Source organism: Macaca fascicularis, chromosome 4 (assembly GCF_037993035.2).
Source record: "Macaca fascicularis isolate 582-1 chromosome 4, T2T-MFA8v1.1".
Taxonomy (NCBI): Eukaryota; Metazoa; Chordata; class Mammalia; order Primates; family Cercopithecidae; genus Macaca; species Macaca fascicularis.
In genome coordinates, this window is record NC_088378.1 from 125,394,977 (window position 1) to 125,410,460 (window position 15,484).

At 39.7% G+C, this 15,484-nt stretch overlaps 1 protein-coding gene and 1 long non-coding RNA gene across 6 annotated transcripts in view; one reads left to right on the top strand and one right to left on the bottom strand.

Annotated features, from left to right (window-relative positions):
* Positions 1-5,995, bottom strand: part of LOC123572949 (uncharacterized) — a 58,689-nt gene extending 52,694 nt beyond the window's left edge. For all 3 annotated transcript variants that reach the window (XR_012433745.1, XR_012433744.1, XR_012433743.1), the window contains exons 1-2: positions 5,856-5,995; positions 5,644-5,738 (exon numbers count right to left, since the gene is read on the bottom strand). This is a non-coding gene — a long non-coding RNA (uncharacterized lncRNA). The remainder of the gene's footprint in view (positions 1-5,643; positions 5,739-5,855) is intronic.
* Positions 5,996-6,151: 156 nt separating this feature from the next.
* Positions 6,152-15,244, top strand: ENPP5 (ectonucleotide pyrophosphatase/phosphodiesterase family member 5). 3 transcript variants are annotated; one of them, XM_005552824.5, is made up of 5 exons: positions 6,152-6,350; positions 7,038-7,097; positions 8,819-9,682; positions 11,536-11,712; positions 13,873-15,244. In XM_005552824.5, exons 3-5 carry the CDS (start codon positions 8,854-8,856, stop codon positions 14,298-14,300), a joined length of 1,434 nt encoding a protein of 477 aa, XP_005552881.1. In that variant the 5' UTR covers positions 6,152-6,350; positions 7,038-7,097; positions 8,819-8,853; the 3' UTR covers positions 14,301-15,244. The 3 variants fall into 3 exon arrangements, with proteins under 3 accessions (XP_005552881.1, XP_005552880.1, XP_005552883.1); XM_005552823.5 differs by lacking the exon at positions 7,038-7,097; XM_005552826.5 differs by lacking the exon at positions 7,038-7,097 and having other exon boundaries at positions 6,152-6,210.
* The last annotated feature ends 240 nt before the right edge of the window (positions 15,245-15,484 follow it).

Consider the following 15,484-nt stretch of genomic DNA (forward strand, 5'->3'; position numbering starts at 1 on the left):
CATTCTCAGTTACATCACTTGGTTTAAACAGGCCAATGAGGCCTTAAAATGGCCAGTTAACCCTGAATCGTATAATTCAAATCAATAAATTTATATCAAATGAATCACATTTCATTTTATGTTAAGCAAATCACAAATAAACCTGTTTTGTTTTTTTAAAAACAATAACAGGTTAAAATCTCACCTACTCGGAAGGCTAAGGCAGGAAAATCACTTGAACCCAGGAGGCAGAGGTTGCCGTAAGCCAAGATCTCACCAGTGTACTCCAGCCTGGGCTAACAGAGGGAGACTCCATCTCAAAAATAAAATAACAGGTTAAATCAGCCTCTTATTTTAAAACAGCCCCATCACCATGACTAGCACAGCTAACTCTGGCCAAAGAACCCCAACATGTAACGTCCCAGCACGAACAGATGAGTAGATCAGCATAAATCTTTTCACACTGAATGGATTTTCCTACAAAATAGGGTTCTCATTGGAAAGCAGAGAAGTATATAGGCCAGGAGATTGCCCAAGCAAGGTGTGGGAGGATGGAGTCCTTTGTGGAATCAGACAACAGGTGACAACATGTGTGGAGGAGTGAGGATGAAAGTGACTAGAAGAATAGCAAAGCTCTCATGGATGTTATATATTATATGCATTTACGAGATGAAAGGCTATTCAAAATTTTACAAAGGTCAAATCAGAGCACCTTCATAAGCCAGGTTCCTCTGTTTCCTATGACTTCGTACTTCCCTACAGTGATTTGCTGCTTAATGATGGGCAAAGAACAGGACTAGCTTTGAGCAAATTATGAGGGATGCCAGAATGGAGTTTACTTCCCTTCCTTTTTCTGTTTTCACTTTCCTCTAGAGCTGTCCCCTCTATTTACTAACCTTTAAAAGACAATACCCACCTGCATTCTTCTAAGGGCTTTTCTCCCCAACCAATTATGCAAATTGGAGCAAATCAGACAACCTTAGTCATACATGTGTACATAAATAGCTAATAAATGTGCATATGACATCGCTCCTAGGAGAAAAGCCTTGAGGCTAAGAGATTAATTTCCAATTATGAAATTGCAACCATCCACGAATTGGGCAGAGAGAACCCTCCTATGACATTACCCCGCCCCTTCGCTGCCAAGAACGCCTTAAAGTTATAAAGCAGTTGCTGCCTGGTTGGCTTGTTCATGAAGATTCATACTTACCAAAGAATTCCTTGGTGCAAACTTAAGCTACAAAATTGTTGCGAAGAATACTTACATTTACATCTTAAATGCAAATACCTAGAGTGGAAACATGTATTTTTGATTTGGATGGAGGACAATATTTTTAGGTCCTCCCCTGCTGTTAGTAAATTTACAGAATTACAATACCCATAAGGAGCTAATAATTTTTTAAATAGTGATGTTAAACTGAGTATGTTCAGGCACCTAAGGGGTGTTACGTGCTTTACAAAGAACTGAGAATGTGGTTTTAACAAAATGTTTTCACCCCGGACACCACAAACGCATGTGCAGTTTCGTATTTGGCTCCTGAGAATATGTCTTACAAAATAGGCCTCAAACCAAATGCCGAAAGACGACTGTCTCTCCTGCTATATTACTTCATCCTACACTGAGTTAGTTATTCAACAAATGACATTCAGTTATAGCCTAGAAAATATTTGTAGTAGAGACAGGGTTTCACCATGTTGGCCAGGCTGGTCTCGAACTCCTGACCTTGTGATCTGCAAAATATAAAACTTAGCCTAGTGTGGTGGTGCCTGTCTGTAATCCCAGCTACTCGGGAAGCTGAGGCAGGAGAATTGCTTGACTCGAGAGGCGGAGGTTGCAGTGACCCAAGATCACACCACTGCACTCCAGCCTGGGTGGTGACAGAGCAAGACTATCAGGAAGGAAGGAAGGAAGGAAGGAAGGAGAAAATTAATAGTTTTGCCTTGTTTTGGTTTTGCTTCATCGTTTCCTGACTTCATTCATGAGGCAAAAGGAATGACAGCCAGCAGAGCAGGCCCCGTGGAGCTCCGGCACTTGCAAGCACTCACATCCTGCAGGAAGAACTGGTATGCACCTGTACACACAGGAAAAGGCCACTGAGAGTCAAACACCACTAGCACTAATTCGTGAACTTTGGTGAGGTATGAGGTATTATCGCAGGGTAGGGTTTCTTATTGTTGCTGCTGTTTACTGAGGTATAATTTCCACACAGTAAAATTAAACATTTTTAGGCACACAGTTCTCTGAATTTTGACAAACTTAGTGATGTGAGTACAAAAGCAATCAAAATTCTACCACAAAAAAAAAATTCTTTGTGCCCCTTTCTAGCCAATCCCCTCCCCTCACCCCCAGTCCTTGGCAACTGCTGATCTGGTTTCTATTTCCATTGTTTTTCCCTTTCTAGAATATTATATAAACGGAATCATACAGTGTATGACCACTTGTGTCTGGCTTCGTTCACCTAGAAAAATGCTTTTGAGATTCTCCATGTTGTTTCATGCATCAGTTCTGTATTCCTTCTTATTGCCAAACAGTATTGCATTTACAGACACACACTACAATTTGTTTATTCACTAGTTGAGGGACATTGGTTTCTAGCTTTTCATGATTATGAATAAAGCTGCTGTAAAAACTTGTTGATAGGTTTTTCAGTGGACATCTGTCTTTGTTTCTCTTAGATAAATACCCAGGAGTGAGATTGCTGGATTGCATGTTTTGTGTAAATTTAACTTTATAAGAAACTTCAAAACTGACTTCCATAGTGGAAGTCTAGTCCCACCAGTAGTGTATGATAGTCCAGCAACGTATTATAGCTCTGAATCCTTGTCAGTATCAGATGTTGTCAGTTACCTTGATTTGAGCCATTTTATTAGTAATCCATGAACTTTCGATCTAGGCTGGGCCATAAAATTAAACTTTCTGCTAGCTATGTGTACTTGGTTGAATAAGCGTCCTTCCAAAATACACATTCACCTGGAACCTCAGAATGTGATCTTATTTGGAAGTAGGATCTTTGCATATGTAATTAAATTTAGATGAAGGCATACTGACTGGGTTGAAGAGGGCCTTAATCCCAATGACCAGTGTCCTTATAAGTAGGCCACGTGACACAGGGACACACAGAAGACAGCATCCTGTGACAGTAGAGGCAGAGATTGGAGCTATGCTGCAGCAAGCCAAGGAATACCAGAATCCCCAGCAGCCATTAGGGCCAAGCAAGGATTCTTCCTCAGTCTCGGAGAGAGCGTGGCCCTGAATACATCTTGATTTCAGACTTCTGGCCTCCAGAGCTATGTGAGAATACATTTCTGTTTGTTTTAAGTCACCCAGTTTGTGATAATTTGTTAGGGCAGCCCTAGAACTAAAACCCTATGATACAATTTACAGAATACAACAATACAAATAGGTTTATATTTGACTCATATGAAGCTTTCTGAGGATAAAAGCATAATAATTGTTTGTATAAAATTCATTCTAATTAGTTCAAGCATATTACTAGGAGCCTAATTTACTAATATGCATACAAATTCTTGGGCTAAGTTTTTGGCTATTCTATAATTCAACATTTCACTCATTGGACTGAACTTCTGCTAATGAGCCAAGATTAGTGAAGACCACTGTTTATCGTGAATTAAGAGCAGTGCAGAAGCACAATCCCAGTGGTTCCTATCTGTGGCCATTGAATATGTGAGACCCACATTTTGCAGAACGTTCTACAAAGAATTAGGAGATGAACTGTCTTTTAGTTTAGTCATTTGTGGTGTAATGTACTGGAATGCACCTTTAAAGATTTTTAATTGTAAAATTATGTGTTTATCTTCCCTACCATGATGTCTAGTTCTGAAAAACAAGACTTCTCTGGTAGAGACAGTTTTGGTTGTTTCATGAAGAACAGATCATATTTCAGTTTTAGCACAAAGCTCTTCTAGCCCCTGATGAAGAAAATTATCCAGCTCTCAACCCCTGTTAGACTTCCTTGGGCAGGCAGAGGGATCTCCCTCCCCAACCGACCCCAAAACCTTTGAAAGAAAGAAGTTGGTTCTTCTGTTACACTATTATCCAATTATAAACCTACTAATTCAATAACAGAGAATAAAAGAATAGTTACAGTCAATAGCATGTTGTGGTTTCTGCTACTAAAACTTTCTGAAAACCTATTGCAAATAGATACTGAGGCAATAGTAACACAGGAGGTCAGGTGCAGATGTGGGAGCAGGAATCCCACATTTTTACATTCATTCCTCTATACTATGTAAACCAGACTTTCTCCCCATGAACAACATAAGGTAATAACAAGCCTACCAGGTGAACATTAGATGTCATTATATGGACTTCTGGGAGGAGTCTGGCACTCACTGAGCCTCTTATGAGCACTTTTCTGTGTTGTGCACTGTGGTTACCAGCTGTACCACGCCTATTTCACAGGAATAGCTGGTGAATACAATCATGACTTCCATAAAATTTGCAGAGCAAAGCAGGCTGTCATCCAAACAGAGTCCAAAAATGTTCAGTGATCCGAACAAAAGTCCGGCCCATTTTCACCACTCCCGCTCTGATAAGCATTCATTGTCCTTTGAGTGTTTTGGGAGAGCACAGAGTTGACCTATTTTGGGGGACAAGGACTTATAAGATTGGACCACTCTGTTCCAAGTTTGGGCAATTTCAAAGGATAGGGCTTTGGGGAATTGGAACAACTTGTTCAACTTCATTGTCTTTGGGTCTCACTAAACATAGAAACCAGCCTCCCTCTTAATCCCCATCCCACGTGTTGAAAACCATAAACTCAAGTTACCACGAATAAAAGGCCATGGAAGAGTGCCCAGATGCCCTTTGGGATGGGATGACCCAGTTAGGAGGTAGCAATGTTTGGGGTTGAGATTGTCCCTCTATTAGAAGCAGACAGAGAAAAAGCTATGACCAAAATGTTTGCATGGTTTAATTAAATATCAACAGAAATCTCTATTCACTTTAAAGCTCCAGCGCACCAGACAAGGGATCCAGGCAGGAGCCAAAACCACCGTTGCAGATATGCTCCCAGTTTCACCAGCTAATTAGATGTTAAACTTACATTGTAACAATCAACCTGATATTATTGCCTACTGCAGATAGAACTAGAATTGTAATTAGGTCAGAATTCTAGCTGGGATTGTGTAGGTGGACAAATTATTTCAGGATATTTTGATATCACTGCTATAATTTATGGTAAAGACAGTTGGGATCATACTGGCAAACTAAGTACCTGCCTATACTACCTCAGGCCTAAAAATGCCATTGATTACCCCCCAAAAACTGAGAAACTATCTACTACAGGACGGAAAAAGACAAAATAGGGGCACTAACACACCAGAAGCACTGAAGGCTTTCTGAAAGAGTAATCAGGCCTGATGTTTGTAGTTTTAATGTTTATTTTGCAAACAAAGGTAGAAACAGAGTCTGGAGCTCAGATGCCACCACCAGAAAGGGTAGCTGTTCAGCCTCTCTCCTGTGCAAATTAACCTAATCCTGAACCTGACTTGGGTTAATTCGCACAATTTCAGGTACCATGCTAGGTATACCACAAATATACCTCAGGGACCTCAATTGCAAAAACCTGGACCACAAACGTTGGGGCTGCAGAGTTAACTAGGTTAATAAATTCTTTCTGAGGTAAAGCAGGTAACACCCACCAATAAAAAGAATGAAACTTCATTGTCCCATTGGCGTCCTCTGGTGTGCAGGTGTTCTTCAGAGTAAAATCCATGGTGTGCCCCATCGCCGATTCCTGACAAGGCGGGAGGCGGGGGGCGGGGGGCGGCGGACGGAAAAAAACCTGAGATAAGAAATCAGAGAATACAAGGCTCTTTTAAACAAAAAACAGTGAATGTTAGAGTACACCCACCATTGGGGTAGCACGTAATAATCTCTCAGCATCACTGACTCCAGCACAGCTGGTTTCCTGGAAGAGGCAAGTTGCAGGAAGGTTTTGTGTGTGACCAAGCAATTGGCCACCCCACGCCTTCAGCCTCCCAGCTGAGTCCTGGCCCCCGCGGGTCCCCTCCCCCTCCATCCTCCAAACCCAGGCAGCGCCCGCCCCTGCCCCAGCTGATTGACAGGCCGTGCAGCTACTCCTGGGAGCCCGGCTTTCGTGCGCAACCCGGGCAGAGGGAACTATCTCTGCAGCAGCCAATAGGAGCCAGGAGGCAGGGCGCGGGGGAGCTGCGCGGTCAGGCGCTCCGCTCCAGAGTTGAGTGCAGGTGAGCTCCTGCGCGTTCCGGGGGCGCCGCTTCCTCGAGTTACCTTCCCGCCGTTAACCGCGGCGCGCCAGAGGTGGTCTCCTCCAGGCCCTCCCTCCCATTGCCCCAAATTAATGCTGACTGAACGGATCGGTGCGAGGGTGAGTCCACGGGTGTGGGTGGCTTCCCTCCCGGGGACCCACACGGCTCCTCTGGGCCCCTAAAGCAACGCCCCCCCCTTGCCACTGCACATCTGAGAAGCCCAGGCCTCGGTGGGCGGGATGACTGGGAATTGGGAACATACCCTACGCCGCGACCCTTCTGGGTGGCTAGGATGGAATTCTGGTGGAGAAGATGGACCCCCTGCCCTTGACTTCTATCCGAGCTACACAAACCTACTCCTTCTGCACTTTCCCTCTTCCCTTTAATTGGTGCCCCTTCCTTCTTGATCTCCAAGTCTTGTTTGTGGAGGAAGGGTTGGAGGGGAGAAAGAACTGGAAAGTACTCAAGGAAATCTGGAGCCAGATCCAGGGATTCCACTATTTTGTGCAGCATTTTGTGCACGAAGAAGAAAAAAAAAATCTGATTTTCATTCCCCACCCCCACGAATTTATTTCTCTGTGTCATGGATGTGATGTTGAGTCTTCTTGCCAGACATTCCTAAGCTTTAGACAACACTTAATCTTTGCTTACTTTCGTTGGTCCCAAGAAAGCAATTTTCTCCTGCTTACACATTTGCCGAATTAATTTGCTAAGATAGATGAAAATCAGGTGTTCCATGTAGTTTATTTTCTGTTTTTAGCTTTAAATTACATTTAGTTGATACTAGCCTTCCTTGTTTTAAAAAGGTGGGAGAGAAAATTAGGGGGAGAAAGGACAGAGAGCAACTACCGTCCATAGCCAGATAGGTGAGTAAATATATTTGCAGTAACCTATTTGCTATTCCCTGCTGCAACTATTTTTAATGTTCCTTCCAGAATCAGAGAGAGTATTGCCATCTAAGAAATCGTTTTTAAATATAACATTTTAGCCATCATCTTGAGAGCAATACCTAAAACAATTTCAGTTTATGAAATGTCTAAGTATGGTGAAAGCACAGTTTAAAACCAGCAAAACAATTTATTGCCCTCAGCCAATACCCACAATGTACATATACCTTGTACTCCTGAAAGCAAAGCAAGCATGCCAAGTAGTTTTTATTTACCTGCAGCTATAATACAGCAAGGCGAAACAGGATATATTTTTGAAGTTTAAAAATGTCTTCAGGCCGGCTGCCGTGGCTCATGCTTGTAATTACAGCGCTTTGGGAGGCCGAGGTCGGTGAATCACGTGAGGTCAGGAGTTTGAGACCAGGCTGGCCAACATGGCGAAACCCTTTCTACTAAAAATACAAAAATTAGCCAGGTGTGGTGGCGGGCGCCTGCAGTCCCAGCTATTCGGGAGGCTGAGGCAGGAGAGTTGCTTGAACCCGGGAGGCGGAAGTTGCAGTAAGCTGAGATCGTGCCACTGCACTCCAGCTTGGGCAACAGAGTGAGACTCCCTCTCAAACAAACAAAAGTCTTCAGCTTAAGATATCAAAAGCCAGTTTCAAGAGATTTATTTGTACAAGTATGGTTTGATCTAACTTTTGCTGGATTTATAAATACCTTCATGCAGGACTGGACAGAAAAAGGAGAGAACAAAAGATCCTTGCTGGATGAAAACTGACAAAATGTATATATCTATTGTTTATCCATACAGCATCTTATTAGCTTTCTCCAATAGAATGAAAGTATTTTAGAAATATACACAGATTAGGGGAAAAGTCCAACAACCTTGATTCAGAGATTTAAACCAGGGAAGTGCTTTTACTACACATATTAATGATGAGATTAAATTTTGACAAATTTTAACATTAGGAAAGTCAGGAACAAATTTCAGAATTGTATTTCTGTTAATATTTAGTTTAGAATATAATTATTTAGTTTAAAGAAGGCTATGATTTGATTATTAATAAATGAATGCAGATTACTTTTCAATAAATATATCTGGATGTCACAAATGTCATTTCATTTCAAGAAACCAAATACATCTATATTCCTCTCTCTTTAGTAATACTTCTTTCATCTGTGATGAACCAAACATAGGGGTTGAAAATAGAAGTGTGCGTATACATATATATACACAATATATATATATGCACCATTATTTGATTTGCTAATGATACTTCATGGTTGCTAGGTTGCCATAGTTGTTCTAGCCATAATGTTAAGTATGTTCACAGGTATTTGACTATAAAAAAGTTTCTGACCAGAAGTCAGAAATCTGGATCAAACTGAAAATGTTTCTAAAAAGTTTTATGTAAATGATGTCGTATTTTAAAATGCTGTTGAAGAGCTCACTTAAATCTTTTAAGGGATATTTAGATAAATTATCAGAAGGGAAAAAGTTGTTTAAATGCAATTAAACTTATTAGCTTTATTATTCATTTAGCCCCAGGTCTCTTGTCTAATATGGAGTTCTGTGACATAATTCTTCCAGGCTGTGATTTATGATATAACTAGGATTGCTAAACACTGTTACTCTGAGTTTGGGGTAAAGTATACAAAACAAAATTATTGCCATTAATTTCTATGTGTTTATTCTACAGATTATTTTACACTGAACTGATCAAGTACTTTGAAAATGACTTCGAAATTTCTCTTGGTGTCCTTCATACTTGCTGCACTGAGCCTTTTAACCACCTTTTCTCACCAACCAGACCAGCAAAATGTTCTACTAGTTTCTTTTGATGGATTCCGTTGGGATTACTTATATAAAGTTCCAACGCCCCATTTTCATTATGTTATGAAATATGGTGTTCACGTGAAGCAAGTTACTAATGTTTTTATTACAAAAACCTACCCTAACCATTATACTTTGGTAACTGGCCTCTTTGCAGAGAATCATGGGATTGTTGCAAATGATATGTTTGATCCTATTCAGAACAAATCTTTCTCCTTGGATCACATGAATATTTATGATTCCAAGTTTTGGGAAGAAGCGACACCAATATGGATCACAAATCAGAGGGCAGGACATACTAGTGGTGCAGCCATGTGGCCCGGAACAGATGTAGAAATACATAAGTGCTTTCCTACTCACTACATGCCTTACAATGAGTCAGTTTCATTTGAAGATAGAGTTGCCAAAATTATCGAATGGTTTACATCAGAAGAGCCCATAAATCTTGGTCTTCTCTATTGGGAAGACCCTGATGACATGGGCCACCATTTGGGACCTGACAGTCCGCTCATGGGGCCTGTCATTTCAGATATTGACAACAAGTTAGGATATCTCATACAAATGCTAAAAAAGGCAAAGTTGTGGGACACTCTAAACCTAATCATCACAAGTGATCACGGAATGACGCAGTGCTCTGAGGAAAGGTTAATAGAACTTGACCAGTACCTGGATAAAGACCACTATACCCTGATTGATCAATCACCAGTAGCAGCCATCTTGCCAAAAGAAGGTAAGGCTGACTGAATGGTGAGCTGAAGCTAGATGTGCATTTGCCCAGTGTGATCAAATGAATAGGGGATTTCTGTTGCTGCACCTTTAAAGTAGACTTGCCTGTGTCATGGTAATATTCTGGGATTTAATCCTCAAGACTCTGAAAAGACAAAATCTCTTTTCTCAAAGCCTAATTTTTTTTCCTTTTTCCTAGAATACTGAAATTGATGCGCTCTATATATGTATGGCAGTAGGTTTTAACCATTTTGGAATCACAGAATATGATGAAAGCTATAGCCTCCCTTCTCAGAAAAATTGAGATGGAGAGATACATACAAAACTTGAATACATGTACAGTTATTTCATAGAAGCCCCAAAGCCTTTTATAGACTCCTAACTTGGACCTGCTTAACAAGGAAGCTGTGGAGGATAAGAAGGAGGAAGAGCTTTGATCAATCTGAGGTTTATTTTCCTTATAAGTGTGGAAAGTGATAACAATATCTTAAACTTTTTACAAACCTCTCCTGGAATCCTCATACCAAACCTGTCACCTCAGCATTGTCTCCATTTTAAAGACAAGTAAATGACAGGTAAATGACCTCAAAAGGTTTAATATCCCGAGGTCACAAAATAAGTGACAACACGACTCAGGCATGCTCTTTGACATATTTTATCACCTTGCAGTGTTGGTCTTAGGCATCAAATGAGAGAGCAGATTTTGAAAAGCTATAATATCTCACAAATGAGAATTCCATCCCTCAGAGGGGAATTAGGAGAATCATATGAAACAGCGAATGTTAAACTATGCGTGTGTTTTACACACACAGTTTTCAGCAAACAGCCCTTTTTTTGTTGTTTAAGAAAATTAGCTAGGAGTGGTTGATCACGCCTATAATCTCAGCACTTTGGGAGGCCGAGGCAGTAGGGTCACTTGAGGCCAGGAGTTCGAGGCCAGCATGGGCAACATAGCAAGACCCTGTTGCTAAAAAAAAAAAAAAAAAAAAAAAAAAAAATAGCCTGGCGTGGTGGCACATGCCTGCATCCCAGGCTGAGGTGGAAGGATTGCTTGAGCCCAGGAGTTCCAGGTTACAGTGAGCTATGATCGTATCACTGCACTCCAGCTTGGGCGACACGGAGACCCAGTCGAATGAAAAAAAGAGAGTCAGGGGGGAAGAGAGAGAGAGGGAGGGAAGAGAAGGGGACGAAAGAGAGAGAAAAGGAGAGAGGGAGGGAGGGAGGAAGGGAAGGGGAAGGGGGGAAAATTATGTTAACCCTTCAATTTCCTTTATAAAATTGGAATGTCCTCTTGTGGTGGTGTGGAAGGTAAGGATGAAACCTCAGCAATGGATTTGAAAGGCAGGAGAAGGATGAAAGACAATGCCCAGGTAACTGCATTTGTAGTTATAGGGAGTACTTTGGCAACACCTCCAGTGTTTTTGGATGTTTCCATTTTACAAACTGCTTTCCACCTCCAGTCTCTTTTCCCAGCCCTCACTCACTGCTCACCATGTTTTCTTGTCTGGAGATTCTTTGTGTCTGCACTTACAACTACCAGAACCTAGCTATTTTTGTTTGGGTATTGCAGTACCCTAGATATTTTACATAGTGTCACTAATTAATATATGTGTATATCGAAGTCTTTAGAGGTTCCTGGTTCTATGAAATGCCCTTCCTTAATTCTATAAGGTGAACTTAGAAGATTATTTCTTAGTTTCCCCTCCCAAAATTGTTTTCCCTAAGGAGGAAAAGAATTTTTTCTTTTGTTCAGCTCTGTGGCTTTTCACCTCTGTAGCAAGTCCGTTGCCCATGGTTGGTTGGTTGATTGTAGCTATGAGTATTTTGTTCTGAGTGCCTCTCCTCCCTTCTCTTTAGGTAAATTTGATGAAGTCTATGAAGCACTAACTCATGCTCATCCTAACCTTACTGTTTACAAAAAAGAAGAGATTCCAGAAAGGTGGCATTACAAATACAACAATCGAATTCAACCAATCATAGCAGTGGCTGACGAAGGGTGGCACATTTTACAGAATAAGTCAGATGACTTTCTGTGTGAGTATTTCTTTCCATTCTGCATCGCTTTTTGCTAAAATACAACAGTTTTAATACATAATACAGCAGTTTGTTGATTGGTATTTTTACTCTCTGTTACTTGAATGTTAAGGAACTACAGTGTTTTAGTACTTACCTAGAAATGCTGTTTTTAGACATTGGTCCTTCATTTATAAAAGATATATACAAAATGTCCCTTAGGTAGAATTGGGTTTCTATCATGTTTATTGATTAAAAGAAAAGCAGGTGCCTGACAATGGCATTTGTAGTGTGTTCGTGACTCATAGTGGCAGATGTGTACAGATACATGGTTTCTGGTTCTTAAAACAGTTGTTACATACAGACAATGGTCCACAACCCAGTGTTCAGATTTTTATGTCTTGTGCAGGTAGCTCTTATATTAGAGGGATTGCTCATAAAAGGACTGCTATCTTTGGCAAGATTTGTATTTTAAAGTTAATATAAATTCAAAGGGCCCTCTAGAAATGGTTTGCAGAACTACAGTTACACAATAGATTGGTCACCTCTCTATTTTTTATAGAAAACCTTAATAATACTCCAATTTATATTACATTATGTTTAATGATTCATAATTAATTAAAGATTGACCACTGCATACCTAATGCCAGAATAGTTAAACCCTAATGCCCCAAAGCAGTGGTTCTCAAAGTGTGTTCCATGGCCCAGCAGCATCCACATCAGCTGAGAGCTTGTTAGAAATGCAAATTATTGGGCCCAACACAGACCTGCTGAATCTGAAACTGTGAGGCCCTGGTGAAACACACAAAAGTTTGAGAACCATTGCCCTTAGGCATTCATTATTAAATACCATCTACTTGATCAAGCCTTTATGATCAGGGCTACCACTACAAAACAAAGTCCCTATTCATAGGAAAGATTTTACATAAGTCACAATGACTTAATTTTAAGTCTGAATTTCTAATAAGAAGTGCGATATGAGGTAATTATCTTTGCCTTCATGAGTGAGAGTCTAGATCCCAACTTCTCATAGAAATGAATGCAGCAATCATCCAATTACAAAGTATATAATGATATATTCCCAATGTGACTATTAATTAATGGAATAGCACAGTACCCTGTCAGATAATTACTAGTGATTCAAAAGTTCAGTGTTACTTTTACTTAAATAAACCTAAAAGAATCATGGCATCTAGAATGACTTCTTTAGATACATTTTGCCTGGTAGATTTCAAATTACTTTGAAATGACTAGGGGTCAGTTTATGACTTTTAGAAAAACTGATTTAGGATTTTTTTGAGGGGGACAGGGGCAGGGAGTGTTACTATTGCATAGTACCCTGTAGCACGTATGGGTATTAGAGATGGATTTACTAGTCATTCTCCTTGCCACCTTTAAGATAAAGCCTGTCAGTTTTCTTTGGGTGCCATCTTAGCAGTAGCTCCTTCGCCTTGCACCTTGATACCATGCTAGGCACACATGCCTTTGACATCCAGCTATTATCAATTTCATATCCATTTTATGTCATTTGATACATATGTCAGAAGACCCCCAAGTTTTTACCTTATGTGTAGCCACTCTAAAAGCACATAATGCTAAGTTGGATCCTGATTAGAGGCATCAAAATCAAGAGTTTCCTACTCTCCTCCACTCTGACCTTTGTTTTTTAGTAATAGATTATAGCTGTTAAGTACAGGTTTGATTTTTATGGTTTCTTTTGTTTTGTTTTTTTAATGTATTGTATCTCCCCTTTTGTTGTGTTCACTGTGAGTTTATTGGCTTCAGAGTAAGACTAAGAGCACCTTTATCTCTTATCTTTAGAACAATCATTGGAACACAGTAGGTACCCAATAAGTATTTGCTGAATATTACTTTGCCACCAGTTAAAACAAAACAAAACTCTAATTTTTCCCTAACTTGGCTCTGCTTTGTTCTTTACCCTTCTTCCCCTGCTGTTTAAGTCACTGTTGGCCTGTGAGAAAGATTCACAACCATTTGACTCTTCATTTCCTGAAGAGAATTGTGATGTGAACAACAGCAGAGATTGTTTGTCAAAGATTATTTTATGTTTACAGTCAAACTAGATAAGATGTGCATTTAAGTTCAGAACTTGACCATACAACAATTATGTCCATTTTAATGCATAGCCAGCTAACTTTTTCACGTATTTTCTCTTTACAGTAGGCAACCACGGTTATGATAATGCGTTAGCAGAAATGCATCCAATATTTTTAGCCCATGGTCCTGCCTTCAGAAAGAATTTCTCAAAAGAAGCCATGAACTCCACAGATTTGTACCCACTACTATGCCACCTCCTTAATATCACCGCCATGCCACACAATGGATCATTCTGGAATGTCCAGGATCTGCTCAATTCAGCAATACCAAGGGCAGTCCCTTATACACAGAGTACTATACTCCTCCCTGGTAGTGTCAAACCGGCAGAATATGACCAAGAGCAGTCATACCCTTATTTCATAGGGGTCTCTCTTGGCAGCATTATAGTGATTGTATTTTTTATAATTTTCATTAAACATTTAATTCACAGTCAAATACCTGCCTTACAAGATATGCATGGTGAAATAGCTCAACCATTATTACAAGCCTAATGTTACTCTGAAGTGGATTTGCATATTGAAGTGGAGATTTCATAATTATGTCAGTGTTTAAAGGTTTCAAATTCTGGGAAACCAGTTCCAGACATTTGCAGAAACCATTAAGCAGTTACATTTTTAGGTACACACACACACACACACACACACACAGAGAGAGAGAGAGAGAGAGAGAGAGACCAAAATACTTACACCTGCAAAGGAATAAAGATGTAAGAGTATGTCTCCATTGTTCACTGTAGCAAAGGGACAGATAAGATCCTGCTTTATTTGGACTTGGCACATATAACGTATATATTTAGTAACTTTGTACTATGTAAAGTACCTTATATACTGCACTTTAAATTTCTCTCCAGATGGGTACTTTAATTTGAAATGCACTTTATGGACAGTTATGTCTTATAACTTGATTGAAAATGACAACTTTTTGCGCCCATGTCACAGAATACTTGTTACTCATTGTTCAAACTGAATGAAATTTCTAATAATCCCAAATAATGAATGTAGAAATCTATCTCCATAAATTGAGAGAAGAAGAAAGTGATAAGTATTGAAAATTAAATGTGATAACCTTTGAACCTTGAATTTTAGAGATGTATTCCCAACAGCAGAATGCAACTATGGGCATTTCTTGTCATATTTCTTTCCAAAGAACATGATTTGCATTTATTTTTCCCCAAAAGAGAGTCAAGTACTGACAGATTCATTCTAACTATATTGTTTCTGTCATAAAATTATTGTGATTTCCTGATGAGTCATATTACTGTGATTTTCATACTAATGAAGACACCATGAATATACATTTTTTCTATATAGTTCAGCAATGGTCTGAATAGAAGTGACCAGGCACCATCTCAGCAATGTTTTCTCTTGTTTGTAATTATTTGCTCCTTTGAAAATTAAATCACTATTAATTACATTAAAAATCAAATTGGATAAAACAATGTTTGTTTTCTTTCTGGTAGCACATGATAACAGCACAAGCATCTTTTAGATTTGAACATTTGAAGATTCAAAGTTGCAAAAGAGCACAAGCCGTATTAGGTAAAATATTGGCCACTCAATCCTTGAAAAGAACTGTGTGGAGCCTGGAAAAAAAAATAGGACCACATGTGAGATGTTTACAAGACACTCAGAACAGTGGTAAAGTGTGCATACTAGAAAAAGGCAGCAAAATAACT

Coding starts and splice junctions, on each gene's coding strand:
- ENPP5 (XM_005552824.5), top strand. CDS start 8,854: ATGACTTCGAAATTTCTCTTGGTGTCCTTCATACTTGCTGCACTGAGC. Junction 9,683..11,535: donor AGCCATCTTGCCAAAAGAAG/GTAAGGCTGACT, acceptor CCTTCTCTTTAG/GTAAATTTGATGAAGTCTAT. Junction 11,713..13,872: donor TAAGTCAGATGACTTTCTGT/GTGAGTATTTCT, acceptor TTCTCTTTACAG/TAGGCAACCACGGTTATGAT.